The sequence below is a fragment of the Mytilus trossulus genome, chromosome 1 (assembly GCF_036588685.1).
Source record: "Mytilus trossulus isolate FHL-02 chromosome 1, PNRI_Mtr1.1.1.hap1, whole genome shotgun sequence".
NCBI lineage: Eukaryota > Metazoa > Mollusca > Bivalvia > Mytilida > Mytilidae > Mytilus > Mytilus trossulus.
The window spans coordinates 878,934-904,440 of NC_086373.1; the positions used below are offsets into that span (position 1 = coordinate 878,934).

Consider the following 25,507-nt stretch of genomic DNA (forward strand, 5'->3'; position numbering starts at 1 on the left):
ATGACTGAAAAAGTTGAATCAATGTGCCGATATTTTCCACATATAACACTGCAATGGAATGAGTGAAAACCATCAAAACTAGAGGTTACCATATTTCTCTCACAAAAAAGTTTTTGGGACTTACATGAACTGGGCTAGAATAAGACTTTTTAGGGGTTTTTCAAGGGTATATCAAGGTCATACCATTATCTTGTATTTACCTTCATGAGATATACAATTGCCTGCTGTAATTGTTCCTTAGTTAAAGCTGCAACAGGAAGTAGACTAGTGCTGCCCTCTGCCGATGACCCTGAATCATTACTTCTATTCAGTTTTCCTTGATCATCTGTTATAACGAAAGTATAGAAATTGAAAATCCAAAAATGTATATATTGCATGGACAACAGTTTAAACACTTAAATTACAATAAGTTGACCAGGTGAAAAAAAGTTTTCATCATTCACATAAGATGATCTGAAATGTGACATGCAAAATAACTTTTATGTGAGAATTTACTATAGATATTATGATGAAGTTAAAAAAATGGAACCATCTGCTAAAAGGAATAGTCCTAAATTTGGCCATGATAAAATTGTGTCTTATTCATCATTTTTGGCTTCAATGTATTCTTAAGGTCTGTTTCTAGCCACATAATTTAATAGAACAAGCATTCTGCACAAAACCATCAGATCGGAACAAAATTCCAACTTGATCTGTAATTTGTCATGGTAAAACAATTCACCAAATATCAATCAATATATTCAAGCCTGAACAAAAACTAGAGAGCCTGTGTCGCTCACCTTGGTCTATGTGAATATTAAACAAAGGACGCAGATGGATTCATGACATAATTGTGTTTTGGTGATGGTGATGTGTTTGTACATCTTAATTTACTGAACATTCTAGCTGCTTACAATTATCTCTATCTATAATTAACTTGGCCCAGTAGTTTCAGAGGAGAAGATTTTTGTAAAAGATTACTAAGATTTACAAAAAATGGTTAAAACTTGACTTCAAAGGGCAATAACTCCTAAAGGGTTTGAGTTATAAGCCAAAAACTGCATTATACCCCTATGTTCTATTTTTAGCCGTGGCGGCAATCTTGAATGTTTGACCAGGTCATTGGACAAATTTTTCCTTTGGGCCAGGTGAGCTAAAAATTGGAAAACTGATTTGCCTGATTGACAAATGGACAGATCAATCACTACACATACCTGATAATGTTGATGATGGAGATTTTTGTGAGCCTCTGACAAACGCCATCGGTGATAATAAGACATCTGAGTTAAGTGAGGCGGCTGCTGCTGTTAGCTGCTTTGTTGACGGAACACTGCCCTGTTAATATAGGTATAAAACTTATAAGGTATATTTATTCTGTATATTATAGCAAGTCTTATCAGAAATTATTGCAAATTTTTATACATGACAAATTGAAAATGAACATACGGTCAAAGCCATATAAGAACTGGCTGATGTGATGGCAGGGGCATGACTATGAGATATGAAGACAAACTCTAGACTCAGTAGTCTCTAAACACTAATTTATCCAAGTCCAATTTGTTGTTAGGTTCAATTAACCTTTCTAATTTCAGTTACTATGATCTAGGACTGAGCTGTTAACAGAAATCGTAGTCCTAATGATAATATACATGACATGACCTAAACATTAACAGAAATCGTAGTCCTAATGATAATATACATGACATGACCTAAACATTAACAGAAATCGTAGTCCTAATGATAATATACATGACATGACCTAAACATTAACAGAAATCGTAGTCCTAATGATAATATACATGACCATCTACTAGGACTGAGCTGTTGACCTAAACATTAACAGAAATCGTAGTCCGTATGATAATATACATGACATGACCTAAACATTAACAGAAATCGTAGTCCTAATGATAATATACATGACATGACCTAAACATTAACAGAAATCGTAGTCCTAATGATAATATACATGACCTAAACATTAACAGAAATCGTAGTCCTAATGATAATATACATGACATGACCTAAACATTAACAGAAATCGTAGTCCTAATGATAATATACATGACCTAAACATTAACAGAAATCGTAGTCCTAATGATAATATACATGACATGACCTAAACATTAACAGAAATCGTAGTCCTAATGATAATATACATGACCATCTACTAGGACTGAGCTGTTGACCTAAACATTAACAGAAATCGTAGTCCTAATGATAATATACATGACCATCTACTAGGACTGAGCTGTTGACCTAAACATTAACAGAAATCGTAGTCCTAATGATAATATACATGACCATCTACTAGGACTGAGCTGTTGACCTAAACATTAACAGAAATCGTAGTCCTAATGATAATATACATGACCATCTATATATTTTGTTCTAATCAAAAGTAATGTAATACATGTAGTCTTCAGTTATCAAAAAAATAATGCAATTAAATTTTTTCAAATATATCAATCAACTCTTTCTACTTGTGACCTGACTTTATAGGCATTGATTTTTTTCCATTTTTAAATAAGACTATATATCCAAATTTGGCAGCTATCTAAAATTTTAAAATTTTCTGAAAAAAAAAATTCCACAAAGGAGTAGGTCCGGTAAGACCCCTTTTTGGTCCCAAAATATGGCAGTTTTACAAAATTGTTAAAATGTATACTTTTTGTTATTTATTGGACAGTAGAATGCTTCTGCTACATAAATATGGGCTGTTTTTGACAATACGATGTACATATATTGAGTACTAGCACCATTAAATCATGCTAAATTACTGAAATCTCCACAATTCTAGCATTTTGGTTAAATTTTAGACGGTTTCCGTGTAAAACGAAAGTGGCCGCATTCGTGTTCATCCAAAATATTTAAATGTAAGTTGTATTTGATGATAATACATAACATATATAAAGGTTCAGGATGAACACGGATGCGGCCACTTTCGTTTTTGACAAAAACCATCTGAAAAGTGACATTTTTCAGCATATTTGGTAGATTTTTCATATTTGAGCTTGAATCGGAGCGTTTTTAATGACTAAATAAGTTAAAATCTTTCACATATATTAATTGAATCAAATAAAATAGGCATTTAAGTGTTTAAAAAGTGGTCAACATCTTCCGTCAGATGAACCTGAAATTTGAGGCCAAAATCGGTCCTTACCGGACCTACTCCTTTATCCTATAAAAAGTTTTTGTTGCTAGGTGTAAGACCTTTAAATCAAAAATAGATTATCTATAGAAATTATGGTGCATCACAGACCCTCTATCAAAAACATCTTTATTATTTAACTTACTTTATAAAACAAATTCCTTGAAACATCTGTTTTATTGTTAATACTGTTCAAATATTACATTTGAATCAATATTCTTTTGATATCAATAATATATGTAATTTACAGACAAGTTATATAATTACAAGTACACTAACACTTTTAATAATTATGTAATAACCACTAGATCACAGAAAACAGACTTTCTCTCAAAGGAGCACAAAGTTATGTAATAATTACTAAATCATAAGAAACAGGTTTCCACTCATATGACAAGAAAAACTGAAAAAATAAATAAAATAAAGATGTTATGATTCTTTGATCTTGAGTATTTTTTAAATTGATAAGTTCTTAGAAGTATATGATATATACAAAATAATAGCTTTTTTGCTTTTGATTTTGACTTTATCAGCAAGAATAGCAAGCAGACGTGCAAGGTAGGCCTCATATTCAAACAAATAAAGCCAGTATCAAAACTAAAATGCCATATAAAATGTGGGTCAAAAATTCACACTTGCAGTGAAAAAAATCAAAAGCTGAACCTACTAAAATGTGTGTAATTTTCAACTCAGCATACTTCAAAACAAACATGGATTTATCTTGAAAGGGTTTATTACCTTTTCAGAACTTGATGACTTTTCTAATGCTGCTGGAGTTAACAATTCTGCACTACCCACTCTCCCAACTCCTTGCAGACTACCCTGTAATTGTCTATTAGCACTTATAGTTTCTGCTGGGGATGCCCTTCTCAAATTATTATCACTTAGTCTATTTATAGTAACAGCATCACCAAATCTTTCTGTCAAATCTTGCGTTACATTTTTTGTTCCAAACTGACAACTTGAGTCCGATAAAGAAAACTTTGCAGGTTCACAACTAAAGTCACTTTCTCCTTGAGACAAATCTGATTTTGATTTAGAAAGAATTGTATATGAGCCTCCATTTGGTAATGATGAAGTGGGCGTTGTGTCCGTGAGAGATATTTCCCCCCGATGTTGTCGTTCTATGTCCTCCACCATTGATCCTGAAGACATGATGTGTCTCAATAATGCTGGGACATTCTGTGAGTCCTGTCCCTCTGTAGCCATCTTAGGTGTGTCTGTCACGGACAAAGATCTGAATTACAAAACTTTCAAGTCACTTAAAAGAACATTTTACTACTGAATTTCAAAAAGACATAAATCTTATGAAAATAGTATCACTCATTTTGAATAGAAGTGAGATATGGTATCAAATATAAATCTTTCATATTCATTTCATTGAAAGAATAATATAAAATAATATGCGAAAAATAATTTAAAAGTTTTATATATTCTCTATATGAATTTCAATGAAATTCATGAAAAGTTAAACCTGACAGTCGTTAGTGTGTCTAACAGATGCCTTGAATTTCCTCATAATTGTTCTTTGCTGAGGTATCAGTAAATTAAGACAGCACCAGGCTGTTGGTTTTTCTGTTTTTCTATTGTTTTACATTTTGTTATTGCCAGGCCATTTATTGCTTACTGCGCAGTATTGGTTTGCTGATTCTGAAAGCCATGTAACGAGTTGTAGTTGTTTTGACTCTTGTCCTTTGGTCTATTATGGATAGTGGTCATATGGTGACCATACACATATCTCCTTTTCCTTATTTTTCTATACTAAATGCCTATGAAATGTAGGTGGAGGTTTGCTTGTTTCCACCACTGAAGTTTATATTAAATACCTATGAAATGTAGGTGGAGGTTTGCTTGTTTCCACCACTGAAGTTTATACTAAATACCTATGAAATGTAGGTGGAGGTTTGCTTGTTTCCACCACTGAAGTTTATATTAAATACCTATGAAATGTAGGTGGAGGTTTGCTTGTTTCCACCACTGAAGTTTATACTAAATACCTATGAAATGTAGGTGGAGGTTTGCTTGTTTCCACCACTGAAGTTTATATTAAATACCTATGAAATGTAGGTGGAGGTTTGCTTGTTTCCACCACTGAAGTTTATATTAAATACCTATGAAATGTAGGTGGAGGTTTGCTTGTTTCCACCACTGAAGTTTATACTAAATACCTATGAAATGTAGGTGGAGGTTTGCTTGTTTCCACCACTGAAGTTTATACTAAATACCTATGAAATGTAGGTGGAGGTTTGCTTGTTTCCACCACTGAAGTTTATACTAAATACCTATGAAATGTAGGTGGAGGTTTGCTTGTTTCCACCACTGAAGTTTATACTAAATACCTATGAAATGTAGGTGGAGGTTTGCTTGTTTCCACCACTGATGTTTGACTTCTGATTCTCTGATCCTGGTTCTGTTGCATGCTAGCATTCCTGAACAATGTTTCTAATGTCAAAGGCCCTGAAGATGGTCTAGCATTCTGTGTACTATCAACATCTAAAATTACAAAGTGGAAATTATCAAATCTGGTCTAAAAACAAGCTTTAATAAAAAGACACTTTTAGTGTTTAAGGTTAATATCTATAAATAACTTGCAGGCAAACACAGTATGCTCATTTTTGCACCTGTTCCAAGTCAGGAGCCTCTGGCCTTTGTTTGTCTTGTATTATTTTTAATTTTAGTTTCTTATTGTATTTCTTAGTGTATAATTTGGAGTTTAATATGGCATTACTTATCACTGAACTAGTATATATATTTGTTTAGGTGAAAGCTGAAGGACGCATCCAGGTGCAGGAATTTCTCGCTGCATTGAAGACCTGTTGGTGACCTTCTGCTGTTGTTTGTTCTATGGTCGGGTTGTTGTCTCATTGACACATTCCCCATTTCCATTCTCAATTTTATCAATTAAGAGTTAAGACATCTGAAAATAACTGATGGAATAGCAAGATAGCACTGTAAAAATTAGGTTTATAAATGTTGACACAGATACTAAACGTATTAGTAAACTACTTGTGTCCTTCCCGTGATTGCAGCTGTCAGTGTTATGTTGACTTAAAAGTAAGGTTATTTATCAGTAAAATACAGAATTTAAAAAAAATACTTTTTGTGTAAATTTTCTATCTGTGTCTTAAAGTTTAGCTTGTGTCAGAGTTTCATAACAATCCATAAAGGTTAACAAATCTATCATGTTAGAATGTTTTTATGTCATAACAAACCTGAATCCTCTTTTCCTGCTTTAACAAGTCTGGGCCGTATGAGATCTGAGGATTTAGTGACTGGTATAAATATATAGGTAACATATGTAGAAACAAACCTGAATCCTCTTTTCCGGCCTTCACAGGTCTAGGCCGTATGAGATCTGAGGATTTGGTGGCTGAAGCATTAGGATTATCTATGAAAGGCTTTGGATCAGGTTTCTTCTTAGACTGAAACAAGAAGAGAAAGCAAAATTTTTTTCATGACAAACACATTCACCAAACAATATAATTATGATAATGTGTTTAAGGCCATACATATACCTTTTATTGTTTACTTTTTACACATTGTGACTTGGATGGAGAGTTGTCTCATTGGCACTCACACCACATCTTGTTATTTCTTTATACACATTGTTTTTATTGATTAGGTTAATGCTGGCACCTTTATGGTGTTTTTTTTTTAATTCCAAAATGCAAATTGTTGTCTTGTGTCGCTCACCTTGGTCTATGTTAATATTAAATATTGTACACAGATGGATTCATGACAAAATTGTGTTTTGGTGATGGTGATGTGTTTGTTGATCTTACTTTACTAAATATTTTTGCTGCTTTCAATTATCTCTATCTATATAAACAGTAGTTTCTGTGGAAAATGTTAGTGAAAATCTACAAATTTTGTGAAAATTGTTAAAAATTTACTATGAAGGGCAATTACTCCTTAGGGGGTCAATTGACTATTTTGGTCATGTTGACTTATTTTAAGTTCTTACTTTGATGTACATTATTGCTGTTTACAGTTTATCTCTATCTATAATAATATTCAAGATAATAACAAAAAAACAGCAAAATTTCCTCAAAATTACCAATTCAGGGGCAGCAACCTAACAACCAATGATCCATTTCATCTGAAAATTCCAGGGCAGATAGATCTTGACCTGATCAACAATTTTACCTCCTGTCAGATTTGCTCTTAATGCTTTGTTTTTTGAGTTATAAGCCAAAAACTGCATTTTACCCCCATATTCTATTTTTAGCCATGGCGGCCATCTTGGTTGGTTGGCCGAGTTACCGGACACAATTTTTAAACTAGATACCCCAAAGATGATTGTGGCCAAGTTTTAATTAATTTGGCCCAGTAGTTTCAGAGAAGAAGATTTTTCTAAAAGATTAAGATTTACGAAAAATGATTAAAAATTGACTATAAAGGGCAATAACTCCTACAGTGGTCAACTGACCATTTTGGTCATGTTGACTTATTTGTAGATCTGACTTTGCTGAACATTTAGTTGTTTACATTTTATCTCTATCTATAATAATATTCAAGATAATAACCAACTAGAGGCTCTAAAGAGCCTGTGTTGCTCACCTTGGCATATGTGAATTAAAGAAAGGAAGCAGACAGTTCATGACAAGACTGTGTGTTTAGGTGATTGTGATATGTTTGTACATCTTCCTTTACTGAACATTCTTGCTGCTCACAATTATCTCTATCTATAATGAACTTGTCCGTGTAGTTTCAGTGGAAAATGTAAGTAAAAATTTTATGAAAATTGTTAAAAATTGATTATTAAGGACAATAACTTCTTAGGGGGTCAATTGACCATTTTGGTCATTTTGACTTATTTTTTAGTCTTAAATTGCTGTACATTATTGCTGTTTACAGTTTATATCTATCTATAATAATATTCAAGATAATAACCCAAAACAGCAAAATTTTTCATCTAAATATTTCAGGGCAGATAGATCTTGACCAGATACACAATTTTACCCTTTGTCAGATCAGATTTGCTGTAAATGCTTTGGTTTTTGAGTTATAAGCCAAAAACTGCATTTTACCCTTATGTTCTATTTTTAGCCATGGGGGCCATCTTGGTTGGTTGGCCTGGTCACCGGACACAATTTTTTAACTAGATACCCCAATGATGATTGTGGCAAAGTTTGGTTAAATTTGGCCCAATAGTTTCAGGAGAAGCTTTTTGTAAAAGTTAACGCCGGACACAGGACGACAGACGCCAAGTGATGAGAAAAGCTCACTTTGCCCTTTGGGCCAGGTGAGCTAAAAATGTAGGTATGTACAGAATACAAATCAATAATTTCAAGTTTGGTTTAAATTGTATCAGTTGTTATTTTTTTAATTTTGTAAAGAATATGAGGCAGATGATGGCTGCCAAACAAAGCCAAAAGTTCACATGACTCTTTGAACTTATTAGAGAGCTAATAACATTGTGAAAATTGTCTTCAGGTTTTTAACGCCATAAAAATTCCTAATCTTACATGCATCCTAAACAACAATTACGTGGCTAATCACTACTCGTTAGATAATTACTGTGTAACAATTAGTGAATCACACAAAAACTTTATTTACATTAACTGGCTGTAAAAATACCTCACATGTTGAGAGTTTTAATAGGAAAATATATAGAAAGTCAAAGTATTAATAGTATATTCTGTCTATATGACTTAACTCCTCATAGGTATAATCTATGGTTTTGATATGACATTAGAGTACTTTTAATATAACTGAAATTTGGTACTATAATTTTTTGTAAACTGTTTAATCATAGTTTCCTTAGCAATATCATTTTTTATAATTACATAGTGAAAGGGGAACAACCTGGTGGTCTTTTAATATGGATGTATGGAACCAGGGACTTCCATTTTTAAATAATATTGCAGAAAATGACACTAACTAGACAAATGAATCAAGAATTAGAAAAAAAATTAGGGGGTCCTTTTCTGGCCACTGATACATTACAAGTTTTTTCTTGCTGGTACCTGTCAAGAATTACAAACAGGAAATTTATTTCTTATACAACACAACAAATAGAAAATAATATTGGGGCACTGAATGAACTGTTTATATATCTTTTCTTTTTTCTAGATGACAAACGAGCAATATACCTAACATTAAGACATGTTTCCTATTAGCTACAAAACATAAAATGAATCCTTTATCATACCCTCCTGGTTATATCAAACACATCTTATAACACTTAAACTGACATACATAACAATGGCCAGCCAGTATTGTGGGGTGGAGGTCTGGACTGGAAATCTTTGGGGAGGAAGATACGAATCAAATCTACTCTAAAATTGTTAGGTTGATTTTCTAGGCGCTTATTTGTAAACCAGTCATATATTTTTGTCAATAATTGAAAGTAAACAGTCAGTAGAAAACCCCAAAATTGAACTGGATGATCAAATTTGGACACCAACATTTTTTTATCAACAGCCAGTCAATTGTGCTGAATATAAAGACCTCCTGTATTTATTATATAATTAATTCATTTCATTGAGGTTTTTTTTATTTACTTTTGCAAAAGTTGTCCTCATATTTACATAAAAGGAAATTGTCCCCCCTTTTCTTGACTCTCTACTAAATTTTATACACATTACATGAAAAAAAAAAAAAAAAGCATTTCCAAAGTGTCTTCTGATTTTCTATTTATCCCCCATATCCAGTTGATGTAAAGTAAATGATTAAATTTGGTTTGACAATATTGGTTGGTTATCACTCCATTCCATACAGAATCGCCACCCCAGATTTTAGTGCAGCCTTAATAAGATAAAGTCTGTCTGGATAATAAAGAAATCACATGAATGTCAAGGGCTTTGTTCCTGGAACTATTTATATACAGTAATTATAACATTAATATTAAAGAATATTTTAGTTAAGCCCTTCAGTATTTAACTATGAAGTGTGTAATGTAATAAAATCATGAATCAAAGGCGAGAATGAAACTGGTACTAATTACATCTGACATAACTGTTCCTCTACTTGTCATTATATAAACACAGAAACATTTCTCAATGTCAATATGACCTTGAAACTCATGATTCAATCCATCACAAGGAAGTAAATAAACTGACGAAAGTAACAATAAGCAGTTATTTAATTTACAGAATCTTATGATAAATATAAATAACAATGATCTGCACATGTCTGTCTGTTGTTTTGTTTTTATACATGTCAATCATTGCATGTTATTATATCATCAGGCCCGTAGCCAGGAATTTGCAAAGGGGGGTTCGTTTGACTCACAAACTCGACTTTAACAGTCACAATTCGAACAGAACATCGACTTTAATAGTGCTTATTTTTTTTCAAGGGGGGGGGGTCGTCCGAACCCCCCCCAAACCCCCCTGGCTACGGGTATGATCATGATCAGATCAAGTACATACAAAAGTGGCCAGTCGAGGATAAGAATTGATAAATACTTGGACTTATCTGTGTTTTCTGTAGGTTTTACTGTAATATTTACAGACTCATTTGAAACTAACAGTAGGATCAGCAAGGAATAAATGTGTTTAACCCTTGACTTTAACGACCACTTCTACCCTCAAACAAAGATGGCCTCCATTCTGATGAATATATTGAAATCGTATGTTTTCACTGTGGTGATATAATAGTGCATTAAACTTTTTGTAATTGGAAAAAGAAATCATCTCTTATAATATGACCTAGCATCACAGACAGATGGACAGACAAGCAGACAAGACACTACACTTAGTTACTGCTCTCCCTTCAATGTAATCATATTTGACAAACCTTGTCATATTCATCTTGAGCTTTAGACAACATCTGCATAATGTTGACCTGACGATTGACCCCAGACATAACGTCATGCATAGTGTCACTTTCAGAAGCTCGTCTGTTTCTTAATGCTGCTTTTGAGGTATGACTCTCAATTGCCACCTGTAAATAGCTGAAAAAACAAATAGTTTATTGCAAATATTGAACCTGTTCCAAAATATTAAAGTTATTCAACAATTTAAATAAACATTAAAGTGTTTAGTATGGTATTCATTATCACTTAACTAGTATATTTATTCGTTTAGGGGCCAGCTGAAGAACACCTCCGGGTGCGGGAATTTCTCGCTGCATGTCGGTGACCATCTGTTGTTGTCTGTTCTATGGGCAGGTTGTTGTCTCTTTTACACATTCCCCATTTCCATTCTCAATTTAAAACACTGATATGTCTTGTCTACTTTACTGATTATGATTGAATAGATACCAAGGCCGTAACTAGGCATCTTATTTTAGTGAGGCAAAATAATTGAGCCGAGCGAAGCGAGGTGAAAATTTTTTTTTGTAGGGTTTGAAATGAATTGTGCAAAATCCTGCATTCTAGGCATTTTTAGAGAGCTTGATAATATTTTGAATTTGGACACTCTTTATATAATTTTTTCATATTTTAAGACTTTTACTAACACATTATCATCAACACAATGATTAATGTCTTCTTCATATTCCTTCTCCATCAGCAATTCGGTAGCAGCATCGGTAGTAACAGTTTTTTTTTGCAAAAGGGAATTAAGCTTTCCTGTAAGCACCATCATACAGTCGCAGTTACAAATTATTTAACTCGTTTTTATGCTGACAAAAAGTAGATAAACTAGGGATAGAATGAGATAATTTACAGATATATGATTCTTTCTATAGAGAAGTACATGTATATCCAATATGGGTTCAGGGGAAATTGGAATGAAAATTTTTGATGTTTACATGTAGGTCAGTAATTTCCAATGTTTCTGGAAATAGTTGGTGGTATTTTAGTTCCAGAATCTATAAATTTAGGGGTTGGGGGTGTCCGATTCAAAAAACCCCGAAAAATAAAGGAATGAAATTCCGAAGTCCCGAAAAAGTCGTAACAAAATCCTGTGTTACCTGTAAAAGGTTTTACATTTCCTCAAAAATATCAAATTGGAATATGGGATATTCTTTCAATTTTTAAGGTTAAAGAAACATGGATAAAAACTAACCCATGCATGTTTCATTTTATTTATATTTTATTTATCTGTACAGAGAAAGATTAAAGTTCGTGAAATAAATACGCAGACAGGACTGTCCCCTTGCAATGCCCAGTACTTGATTTGTTAAAAGTTGGTGAAACGGAGAAATGAATACGCAGACAGGACTGCCCCCTTCCGAAGACCAGTACTTCATTTGTCAGTCTGCTTATCGATTTTGGATTGTACTAATGAAGTTATATGCAATACTCAGACTCTGTTCACAAAAAAAACTAGTTTACTAAAACTATTCCTTCTTTACCTTCAGTGTCGCTTTTCCTTTTTCTACAAGATCCTGTTTTTAACTAGAGATCCATGATTATTATCGTTACTAGGTTAATGTAATCGAGAAACATCACCCGTTGAGATGCTGAGTTATATCCAGGAAGAATAGTTTAAAAGGAATGATGACAAGTTATAGAAATTAAGGTTGAGACAGTCAACAACAAATGACTGTTATATTTGCCTCAAGGGTAGTTACGGCCTTGGATACTGTAAGACTTAGAAATAAAGGTTACACAAGACTTAAAAATAAAGGTTACACAAGTATTATAGGACATTAAGTTAAGCTATTTTTTATAGTATATATACATGTATCTGGGAAACAGGTAAAACAGTGAAAACATAACATTGATCAATGAGCCATGAAAATGGGGTCATGGTCAGATGAACTTTTTGACAGACATGCACACTTAGCAATCATTCCATACACCACATATAATTCCATATGTTATAGATTCTGAGAAAACAGACTTAAAACTGCTTGCACCTGTCTCTGTTGTTTATTGATGGGGTTCATAAGTATGTTGTTCATTTTTTTTTAATATAGATTAGACCGTTTGTTTTAGATAAGTAATTTTTAGGACCCTCATAGCTAGCTGTTCGTTTTGAGCCAAAGCTTTGTGTTGAAGGCCATACATTCACTTATAATGGATAACTTTTACAAATTGTAAATTGGATGCAGAGTTGTATCATTGGCATTCATACCAATCTTCTTATATCTCTTAACCATGAAAACCAAATGCTGACTAGAACAACTGTAACCTTGCATTGTGAACCAGCACATTAGAAATTTTGAGTGTGGTGGTCTAGCTCAAAGTTTATATTTTCTACTTGATGTTAAATGTGTATCCGTCACCTCCATTTTCTTCCCTTAAAAAGTATCAGTCAGTTTGATGAGACATACACAAATATACATATGAATATATATATGTCATTTCCCATCTATCTGTTATATTTTCACAAATGTTTGAATTCAAAAAGCTGATTTGTATTTCAAACAACATGCACCATTCTTTTGTAAAAGATTTTACTGTGGGGATAATCTCAAATATTTCAGAAAATTTCCTTTTTTTCTTAATGTTACTTTTTTAAACTGGTTGATGTATACTCTTACAAAATATTACGACTGAGTAAATACAATTGTAAATTATATCCCCCTCTGTAACAACAGTAATCTTTTTTTAATGGGAATATATAAAAGAGCTGCACATGTTTAACATCAAAGAAATGCTTTATAAAACCATGCTATTATCTTTGATATGCTCCTCATTAGCAGGAGGTAGTTAAAGAGGAAGATTAAATGTCTGGAGTCATTGAAATCAACAGAAGCTAAAAACAGGAAAAATAAAAGTCCATGGTATAAGAACAGATGAGAAATTATTCAAGACAAAACACAACCAAGAAAAATAAATTGGCTTTTTTGCATGTTCCCTTTTCTAGAATAAAATTATTGAATATTCCACGTGTTTTTAAGACTAAAGATAAAAGTAGATAAACCTTTTAAACATGGATACAACCTTGTTTTTAAAACATTATTTGATGAACCCACTAAAGGTTAATATTAGGATACATAAGATAATCTATTATATATACCTATTTATCATCTGTCCAATCCTGGAACATTCATCTTTATCATAGAACCATATACCATATATTGCTAAAAACAAAAGTTAGATATTTATCATAGAACATGCATATACCATATATTTCTAAAAAATAAAAGGGATTATTACCGATATATGTATGATTAGGGTTATAGAACCATATACCATATATTGCTATAATTGTGTTAAATAGGCACTCTTTGTCTATAGTTTATTTCCTAAGGCACAAAAAAAAAACTTAATTCAAGGGCAATAATTCTTACAAGAAGTTAACTGAGAATTCTCCCCTTGCTGATCTTATTGTAAATCTTGTCCTCCTGATCAAGTTAAGCTGTTTGTAGTTTCTCTCTTTGTTCTATAACGTTTGCCCAATCATAAATAAAGGGTGAAAAATCACTGACTGCTCAAGGCCAAATTATCTAAGTGGAAATGAAATATGCCAATGCTAATTCAACTGCACATCAAAATACAGTTGACGTATCATAAGTTGCTTCCCTTAAACTGACCTAACAAAAAGCTTCAACATGTTAACTGCGAAAATTCCAAAGTCAATAAATTTTGACTGAAGGGCTATGTGATATAATCTCTCTGAAATGTGATTTGCTTATTCTAAAACAAATGCATATCATATATTATTGCCTTACCATTAGTGGTTCCCCTTAAACTGACCTAATCACAAACTTACAAACTATGCTAAAGCTGTCTGTCACAAACATACCATCTGACAGAGGTGAGAGGGAAATAATCTCCCTGGATATCATTGATATCTCATTAGTGGTTCACCTCAAACTGACCTAATCACAAACTTTAGTTTTTTAACATAGGCAATTTATAAATTGTAAGTTATCAATCCTACTTAAAGTTAAAAACATGCAGTTAAACAAATAGTGGTTTAATATATCACTTAATTCTCGATTCCCGTTTTTAAAACTACTAAAATAGATCTTATTTATGAGAAATAAGTATTTCTAACTACTTCAACAACTCTAATGATGAGGTGCAGAACATATGCTTGAAATGCTTGAATTTTCATTTTAAGCACATGTATTGGTACTCATTTTGACAATAAATCAAAAAGTCTGATGATAATTTTTCAAAGTAAGTAATCTAAGAAGCCAAACAATGGTTAATGTAATAACATGCTGTTATCCTAATGCACAAAGATTTTTGATAAGAGAAAAAAAAAGACAAAATACATCATTGTATGTTATTTTCTTCTTCTTTATCTATTACAATGTCCATACACTGCCAACAAGTGACGTCTGCTTCGGCAACCAATCTACAACAGCATCATGTGATTTGAAATATGTTCACTTTCCAATCAGTCATTGCTGATAATTAAGGTACTTTGGCAGCCTCATCAAATGTGCTGTTAATGATTGCTTAATAAAACTAAACATATCACTTTTTGTGCAAGAGTTGTCAATTAAAATGTTATTATTTATTTTTGGTGAAAAACAAACAGATTGTTAAACGGAAGAAATCTCTTTCAAATCATCGGCAAAAATGAGCTGCGTACATTCATGTTTTTTGCAGGGCATGTTGGAAATAGATTACGGCAAATGAGTGTGAGAGGATGATGGAGTCATCTAAGTCTATCTAAACAAAGCCAGTGATCTATTTCTATAATGAGGGGCAAATCACAGAGTCCAGTTGTTGGAATGAACTATTTATACTCATTAGAAGATATTGTACTTTTAGGATGTTTTCTTTAATTTTATGATTCTTTGGATTAATTACACCATCAAACAAGAAAAGATAACTTAAAGATGCATATTCACTTGTAACTGGCAATAAATATTAATGAATACATCCTTTCTCCCCATTAAATCAAATGAATATCCTTAAAATTGAAAACTCCAGGGTTTAGCAGAATTCACATAAGTTTTATTAATTATAAGATATAAAATTGAGAATGGAAATTGGGAATGTGTCGAAGAGACAACAACCCGACCAAAGAAAAAAACAACAGCAGAAGGTCACCAACAGGTCTTCAATGTAGCAAGAAATTCTCGCACCCGAAAGGCGTCCTTCAGCTGGCCCCTAAACAAATATATACTAGTTCAGTGATAATGAACGCTATACTAATTTCCAAATTGTATAGTTTTATTATTTAGTCATTAAAACTATGGCTTGTTTCTGAAATTTATTGCTTTTATTTAATTAAGTGACTTGTAATCTAGTTTTCCATTAAAATCAAAAACAAAGACTGAAAAGATCTCTGCAGTTTGTTACAACCTAAAGGCAACTAAAATTCAGTGTATTATAGTACAACCTTGGACTTCTGACTGTTAACAATAATAGAAGCTATCATCACCTTCTGTTCCTTAGTTTAGCATATAATCTTTAAAAACATTTACAAAGATGGCAAACAAGTTTACTCTGAGCAGTTCTCAAATTATATTACCTTTGCTTTCCTGTGTTTCATCTTATATTTAATTTTAGCCTATCCAAGAATTATATTGCACTTTGAACAAAGTTTTCTTTAAGATCAAATTTTAAAAGCCTGAAAGACTGCAAAGAAATGAAGCTGACTAAAAATTTACCATACACTAGGATGGATGTGATTTCAAAAAACCTTCTTCATGTATAAATACAAACTCTAATCTAAAAGGATTATTTCTCTTCCGAGTCCTTTTATCAAAAGTTTATTATCAGGTTCACTCTCAATAACAGAAATAACTGTATAGTATGTTACTCATTAAAGAAAATGGGGTTAGTTAGCTACATATTGATGTAGGTAGGTGTCTCTAAGAGATGGGGTTAGTTAGCTACATATTGATGTAGGTAGGTGTCTCTAAGAGATGGGGTTAGTTAGCTACATATTGATGTAGGTAGGTGTCTCTAAGAGATGGGGTTAGTTAGCTACATATTGCTGTAGGTAGGTGTCTCTAAGAGATAGTTAGCTACATATTGCTGTAGGTAGGTGTCTCTAAGAGATAGTTAGCTACATATTGCTGTAGGTAGGTGTCTCTAAGAGAGTTTTATCACACATACCTTTACTGTTTCTATATAAGACAAATGGATCCTGCAGTTGGAACTCAAGGTCTTTTGTGATTGGTTCTATCTGATTGTTCAATCCTAATCTATTCAAGATCATAAAACCATGAGTTGGAGATGCTGACCTGAAAAGATAAAAATAAAATATTTTTAATATTTATCTAAAAGTCAAACATATAATTCCTTAATTAGTAATGGTTATATTCTAAAATTGTTGACCTACTGCAAAAAGGATCTGAGATTCAGAAAACTATTCACAAAAGGTAATGGAACGCTGTTCCAGAGTCATATCTATTTAACTGACACAAATCAGGTCGCAAACTAAAACTGAGTGAAAAACATCAACCATTAAAGGGAAACAACAGAACAACAGGACTGCTTCAAAAACAGCTACATAAGTGTTGTAATGCCAGTGACCTTTCAGATATAAACTTAGGTCATGTAAACCAATGTCTTATCTTGGAGAAATTTCTTTTTAATAGATTTTATTGCAAACTATACTATTGTATGTACAAATCCAGGGGAACAGTGTATTGAAGTTAAAGAGGCAACTGGTATTTCAAAGCAGATGGCAAAGACATAATTGTTTGTCTTGCGTAAACCTGATGCTGATTATATAAAGATATATTAGTCATATGCAGTTAAAGATATATTGGTCATATGCATTTAAAGTATTTGAAATTAAGTGCAATATAAATAAAATCCTGGCACATTCTTTCTAGCTTAAAGCACTTACCAACATGTGAAAGAAGGAGATTTTATTTACATTTTGATCTTAAAGTACATACAAATCTTATCAACTTCTATAGCAATAAACAATTAAGTATCTATAGGGAAAAGTGTTGACAATTAACAACTTTCTTTTGTAAGATTTCTTTAAGTTTTTTTTCCCTCACTTGTTTGGTTAACCAGACTACAGTGTAGTTCTATTAGTCAGTAATAGGAAAGACAGCTGTACACACACATACACGAGTCAGGCAAAGTACAACACATAAATCTATCATTGATCCACAGAAAAAAACAATTTCAGACTTTTTTTAATTAACAAGAAATGAGAAAAAAGTTGTTTAGTTCATTGTGTCACTGAGAGTAGTTCCTTTACAAAAGTGCAGCTTAAATTAATTTGGTGGCCAAAAAACTATTGTCGATGGTACAAAGCAATGTCGTAAATCTAATCACTGGAGAACTGTTTAATCTGTGTACTTTGATTTTTTTACTCTTGATAATGCCAACATGAAGGCCAAGGTCACCTGTTTCTTGAATGATTACTTATAGAACATGCAATTTAAACCAACATTTAACCAAAGGTCAAGGTAACTAAATTCATGTTTGTTAGATAAAAATAGTTTATGAAGAAACCAACAACTGCAAAGTCATTTATAAAGAATGATGTGTATAGCTACTTTCTACAAATAGTGAATTTTATATAAAGAAGTAGGTAAGGACCGATTTCAGCCTCAAATTTCAAGTTCATCTGACGAAAGTTTTTGACCACTTTTTAAACACTTAAGTGCCTATTTCATTTGATTCAATTAGTTATTGTGAAAGATTTTGACTGATTATGCATTAAAAAACGACCCGATTCAAGCTCAAATATGAAAAATTTACCAAATATGCCGAAAAATTACACTTTTCGGATGGTTTTTGTCAAAAACAAAAGTGGCCGCATCCGTGTTCATCCTCAACCTTTATATATGTTATGTATTATCATCAAATACAACTTACATTTCAATACTATGGATGAACACGAATGCGGCCACATTCGTTTTACACGGAAACCGTCTAAATTTTAACAAAAACTTGTAAGGGTTCCGCGGAACCCAGTGTCTCGCCCAGTAGTTTCAGAGGAGAAGATTTTTGTAAAAGATTACGAAGATTTATGAAAAATGGTTGAAAATTGACTATAAAGGGCAATAACTCCTAAAGGGGTCATTTGACCATTTCAGTCATGTTGACTTATTTGTAAATCTTATTTTGCTGAACATTATTGCTGTTTACAGTTTATCTCTATCTATAATATTATTCAAGATAATAACCAAAAACAGCAAAATTTCCTTAAAATGACCAATTAAGGGGTAGCAACCCAACAACAAGTTGTTCGATTCATCTGAAATTTTCAGGGCAGATAGATCTTGACCTGATAAACAATTTTACCCCATGTCAGAATTGCTCTAAATGCTTTGTTTTTTGAGTTATAAGCCAAAAACTGAATTTTACCCCTATGTTCTATTTTTAGCCATGGCGGCCATCTTGGTTGGTTGACCGGGTCACCGGACACAATTTTTAAACTAGATACCCCAATGATGATTGTGGCCAAGTTTGGTTTAATTTGGCCTGGTAGTTTCAGAGGAGAAGATTTTTGTAAAAGTTAACGCAGGACGACGACGACGGACGCAAAGTGATGAGAAAAGCTCACTTGGCCCTTTGGGCCAGGTGAGCTAAAAATAACTAAAAGTTGACATTTTAACAATTTTGTAAAACTGCTTTATTCTGGGGCCAAAAAGTGGTCTTACTTGTTTGTGTATTTATTTAATCCTATGAGCTGTATATTTGCTTCAGAATAAAAAAAAAAAAAAAAAAAAAAAAGAAAAAAAAGAATTATTATTACTGAACCTACTCCTTTGTACAAATTCCTTAAAAATAGTTTTTGAAAATGCTGGCTTATATACAAATATGTTCTTTTTTTTCATCTTTAATGTGTGTTTATATTATGTTAGGGGCATAAAGCTGCATAATTTGTTGATTAATATTAAGTAAGGGAAATAACTTGTTAGATTTCAATCTATTACTTTATTCTACAATAATAAAATGTAACATAACTCGATAAGGTAAAATCTTATATTTATAAAAATCAAAAGACGGCAGATATCAACAATTCACTCAAGTTTCATGCAAATTGGTTGAAGCGTTTTTGAGTTATTGTGACATGTTGTGACTATACCATACTTTGTCCGGTAAACGAGCGTATAAAAACTTATGATTTTGAAAATGATTAAAAATATAATTATATATATTTTGAGATCAAGTGAACATCAAATCTCCCACCCCTTCACCTCAAAACAATAAATAAATTCATATATATTTTCTTTAAATTGAACTGTTAATTCTCTCTTCAGATCTTTCAACTATATATATTATTAATATGGATCGAAACCTACAATAAACAGAAAACCTTTCCACTCTTTAATTATTGTTATAAACAGTCAGTGTCAATATTTATTTTAAAAAATCTTTAGATATAAGATCTGGAGTTTGTTAATGATGTTTATAATAAGTTTAAAAAGCAATGAGTTGTATATGTCCCTACAGTTCCATAATTCTTAACCCTTTATCAAATATGAAGAGTATTGAACCATCTGGTCATTTCAAATTCTATCATCACAATATCTTAAACATAGTGCTAATGCTAATTTCTATATTTAGACTTTGTAAGACGTTTTTTTCATATTCTTAAATTTTATTAATCTAATAACATATAAAACAGTAAACATGCTAACTGGGATGGTATCTGGCGGGGAAGAGTTTATATATATATATATATATATCTGGCGGTATCTGGCGGGGAAGAGTTTATATATATATATATAGAGACTGATGATGTTTCTTTTTTTTTTTTACATGGATCAGGTTTTTTTGGTAAATTCATATTTTTTCTAAATTTCATGAAGAAAGTCTAAACACTGAGGGTGTGGGTTTCAAAGCCTCTCCCAGCTTCTCCAAACCCATTTCAAGCAAATCAGTCTTCAGAGAAGTATGCATCATGTTTGTGAAAGCTTAAAACAATATCAAACAAGAATGATCTGATGTCTAAGCATTATCAGTGAAAAGCACTAGTAGATGTTCAGATATGGCTTATTTTGAAATGTTTTATCACATGTTATATAACTTGTTACTATCCTAAGTAGTTATTAAATTAGTTTTACATCGTTTATAAACATCCTTTGGGGTTCAATAACATATTCTTTGGCGATCGTTGTGATCATTCACTGCCAAACAAAAAGCTGATGGTAAATGCTCTATAAAATATTTATACTTAATGTTGTGTCTAATGTACATTGATGAATTATAGCTGTTACATTATAAACCTCCTAAGGTAACATGCAAAACAGTCAAATTAGCTGCCATGCTTTTTATGAATGACACTTTAACAAAGTCCTAGCTTTGTATTGTTCTTGTAAAAGAAACATTTAGAAAAGAATTTAAAGGAGCATAACTTTAAAAACTGAATTAGATTACTTTTAATCAAATCAATAATCTGCTGTTGTAACAAATAGCTAAATTTTCTAATATAATAACAAGTATTGTATTGTCAAGTGAATGGCATCTGTGACGTGGTAAACTAAAGAACAGTTCGAAACTTAAAAATCTCTAAGTTAATGATGGATAGAGAGAAAAACCTAACCTCTAAGCTAATGATGGATGGAGAGAAATAGTTACAAATCATAGATTTGAAAAGTTTTGTAGTCTAACCTTCAAAGGAGTTCTTAAATTTTTACAATCAATCAATATAAGAAACAAGATGTGGTATGATTAATTGCCAATAAGACAATTCTCCACCAGACCAGTCTTTTCCACCCCCTGGGCTCGTCATTTTTCTCCCTCTTTTTAAAATTTTATTTCTATGTTTTGAGTTTTGCTCTATAACTGATAAAAATAATGGGAAAATATTTTTTATTTCCTTATGCTTTTTTTTAATTAATTACCTCCTACTGAAACAAAAAGCCAATTTTGTAGTAAAACATAACAAGGTGAACATCTGTGTACTAATCAATGTTAATCATGCACAATAAACTAAACGAACTTATAATTAACCTCAGCCAACAAAGTATTCTCTTTACAATGCTAAACTCAAACATATTACAATTCATCTTTTTATGATTCAGGAATGAAATAAAAGAAAAAAAAATGTGCACACAGACCCAAACCACCCACCCCTCAAACTCTTAACAGATGATCATCAAAACCAGAACAGCAATTTGACATATTTTTACTAAAATGTAATTTTGTTGTTGGCTTTTTTTTTATATTTCATCTATAACATTTAATGTTGACTTCCCATTCAATTGCATGTAACTTTTATTACATAAATATATAAAATATTTTATAAGAGGGTGGTAAAGGGGGATACTGAACACGGAAACACGTGACATAAAAATCGCAAAAACGTAGCACGAAAAATAAAAATCGAGAAAAACGATGCACGAGAAATAAAATCGTAAATATAAAGAAAAAAAGTACCAGCAGTTATTACTCAGCCGTTCTTGGAGATCATGTAGACATTGTTAGTGGACATAAAGACATTATGGTCACCTTAGCGTATGCTACTTACATCTGATTTGAAAAAAAAATGTATTATGATGGACTTTATTACATGTATAGCATACATATACAATAGAAAGTAGAATGGTAACAATATACATCAAATTCTATTACATTACACAAGTTTCAAAAGGTACTATAACTCACTGATTTTGAGTTACTTTTTAATCGAATGCGGAACAATGCAAGAACGAGAAATTAAGAGCACCGACACGCAACACGGAAAATAAATAAGGGGAAATACGAAGCACGCACATCGAACCAAACACGAGAAAACGAGAAAGTAAAACACCAAAACATGAAAACACGTGAAATAAAAAGGCCGAAAACATTGCATGAAAATAACCCTTTACCACCCTCTTATAATGGTTTAACTCTTGTATCTTTATATGGTTTTCCCTGGTACATGTATGAACTTGTTTAAAAGTTTTTACCATTAGTTAAAGGAACTGTAAGCCAATTCTTCTTTTGTATCTTTATTCCACTTTTGCAGTTTCCATTTTAAGCAGTTTCATATGTTAAATATTGAAGCTTTTTTAAATTTAAATAAACTGTTGACACAGAGAGATGACTTGCCTGAATGTCAATTGATATTAAACTGCTAATGTCAAAATTAAAATAGCAATACTTCATTTAAACAAGGCAAAAACTTCAAAGTCATTTATACCATAACTGAAGGAAAGGGGAATGAAATGTGTCAATGCTAATAAACTCACTCACTCATCCTCTTCGTGCCTGTCAGCACATAAGGCCTCAATGCTAATAAAACTGCATACCAAATATCCTTGAATTATCATAAGTGGTTCCTTAGCTATAACTGACCTAATCTCAATCTTTTCAACTTATTGTGAACACTGATGGGTCAGTGTAAACAGCATACTTAAGTCTGGCTTTGCTGACCATAGAATTATAAGACATTGCTGACCATAGAATTATAAGACATTGCTGACCATAGAATTATTAGACATTGCTGACCATAGAATTATAAGACATTGCTGACCATAGAATTATATGACATTGCTGACCATACAATTATAAGACATTGCTGACCATAGAATTATAAGACAATGCTGACCATAGAATTATAAGACAATGCTGACCATAGAATTATAAGACAATGCTGACCATAGAATTATAAGACAATGCTGACCATAGAATTATAAGACATTGCTGACCATAGAATTATAAGACATTGCTGACCATAGAATTATACGACATTGCTGACCATAGAATTATACGACATTGCTGACCATAGAATTATACGACATTGCTGACCATAGAATTATAAGACATTGCTGACCATAGAATTATAAGACATTGCTGACCATAGAATTATAAGACATTGCTGACCATAGAATTATAAGACATTGCTGACCATAGAATTATTAGACATTGCTGACCATAGAATTATAAGACATTGCTGACCATAGAATTATACGACATTGCTGACCATAGAATTATACGACATTGCTGACCATAGAATTATACGACATTGCTGACCATAGAATTATACGACATTGCTGACCATAGAATTATAAGACATTGCTGACCATAGAATTATAAGACATTGCTGACCATAGAATTATAAGACATTGCTGACCATAGAATTATAATACATTGCTGACCATAGAATTATAAGACATTGCTGACCATAGAATTATAAGACATTGCTGACCATAGAATTATAAGACATTGCTGACCATAGAATTATAAGACATTGCTGGCCATAGAATTATAAGACATTGCTGACCATAGAATTATACGACATTGCTGACCATAGAATTATAAGATAGTGCTGACCATAGAATTATAAGACATTGCTGACCATAGAATTATAAGACATTGCTGACCATAGAATTATAAGACATTGCTGACCATAGAATTATAAGACATTGCTGACCATGGAATTAGTAGGAAACAGTCATATGTAATGATCTTAACATTTCAAAATGGTCTTCAACAGAATATAAATGTTAAGATGTAGTATTTTAATTACACAAAAAACAAAATATCTAGATGAGCTTCCCTGTTGCTAATGATGTTCATTTAGAAATGACTCATTCATTTACTGTCTAATTATCAAAGGCATAATACATATTTTATTTATCATAGATTACAAAGTTTCAAGTAATGTTCAACAGGAATGTGAATTAAATCGTACATTATGTAACACATTATTTAATTATATCACAATTAAAACAATTCATTGCATTACAATTAAAACAATTTATTGCATTACAATTAAAACAATTCATTGCATTACAATCAAAACAATTCATTGCACTACAATCAAAACTATTCATTGCATGCTGTACATTTACAGTAAAAGTCTGTCAACTGATTTAAACAGGCCAGCAAGACAATGAATTCTGGAGCAAGTGAGGGCAACCATCAGTTTTGGTGTGATTTGTGTTTTTCAATTCTTGTGTAGAGTATGTGAACTGTTTTTTGTCAGTCTTTTATTTGGCATTAGAGCTGTATGTTTCTGGTCAGTTTTTTATTTGGTCATGGTGTTGTATGTTTTTTGTCAATCTTTACTTTGAACTTTGTGCTAAATGTTTTTGTTAGTCTTTACTTTGGCCGTAGTGTTGTATGATTTTGCCAGTCTTTACTTTGGCTTTTGTGCTGTATGTTTTTGTCAGTCTTTACTTTGGCTGTAGTGCCGAAAGTGATGGTCAGTCTTTTATTTGGCCATAGTGGTGTATGATTTTTTTTGTTAGCATTCTGTATGGCTGTATGTTTTTTTTCAGTCTTTTATTTGGCCTTAGTACTGTATGATTTTGTCAGTCTTTTATTTGACCTTAGTACTGTATAATTTTGTCAGTCTTTTATTTGGCCATGATGATGTATGTATTTGTCAGTGTTTTATTGTGCCCATAAGGGGTTATGTTTTTTGCCAGTCTGTTATTTGGCCATGATGTATGTATGTTTTTGTCAGTGTTTTATTGTGCCCATGGGGTTTGTTTTTTGTCAGTATGTTATTTGGCCAGTGTTCTATAGGTAGATTGATGATTTACGCCACATCAGCTCAAAAAGGAAGAATATCAGCTGTTCTCATGACAAACAATCAATACAAAAAAAACATGAATAGCAAAGGATCAGTACTTGTATTGCTGTTCTTCACCTCAAAGTCAATTAAAGGATCTAGATGTTACAATTGGCCCCCAAACAAGGATTTCAAATAGAAA

The 25,507-nt window shown here is 32.1% G+C and overlaps 1 protein-coding gene across 1 annotated transcript in view; it reads right to left on the reverse strand.

Annotated features, from left to right (window-relative positions):
• LOC134712050 (mRNA-decapping enzyme 1B-like) overlaps nt 1-25,507 on the reverse strand; it is a 66,346-nt gene that overhangs the window by 10,102 nt on the left and 30,737 nt on the right. Inside the window, exons 3-10 of the mRNA XM_063573190.1 lie at nt 16,998-17,125; nt 13,990-14,053; nt 10,874-11,030; nt 6,441-6,552; nt 5,470-5,623; nt 3,869-4,367; nt 1,194-1,314; nt 201-325 (exon numbers count right to left, since the gene is read on the reverse strand). Of these exons, the coding sequence (XP_063429260.1) occupies nt 201-325; nt 1,194-1,314; nt 3,869-4,367; nt 5,470-5,623; nt 6,441-6,552; nt 10,874-11,030; nt 13,990-14,053; nt 16,998-17,125 (1,360 nt within the window). The remainder of the gene's footprint in view (nt 1-200; nt 326-1,193; nt 1,315-3,868; nt 4,368-5,469; nt 5,624-6,440; nt 6,553-10,873; nt 11,031-13,989; nt 14,054-16,997; nt 17,126-25,507) is intronic.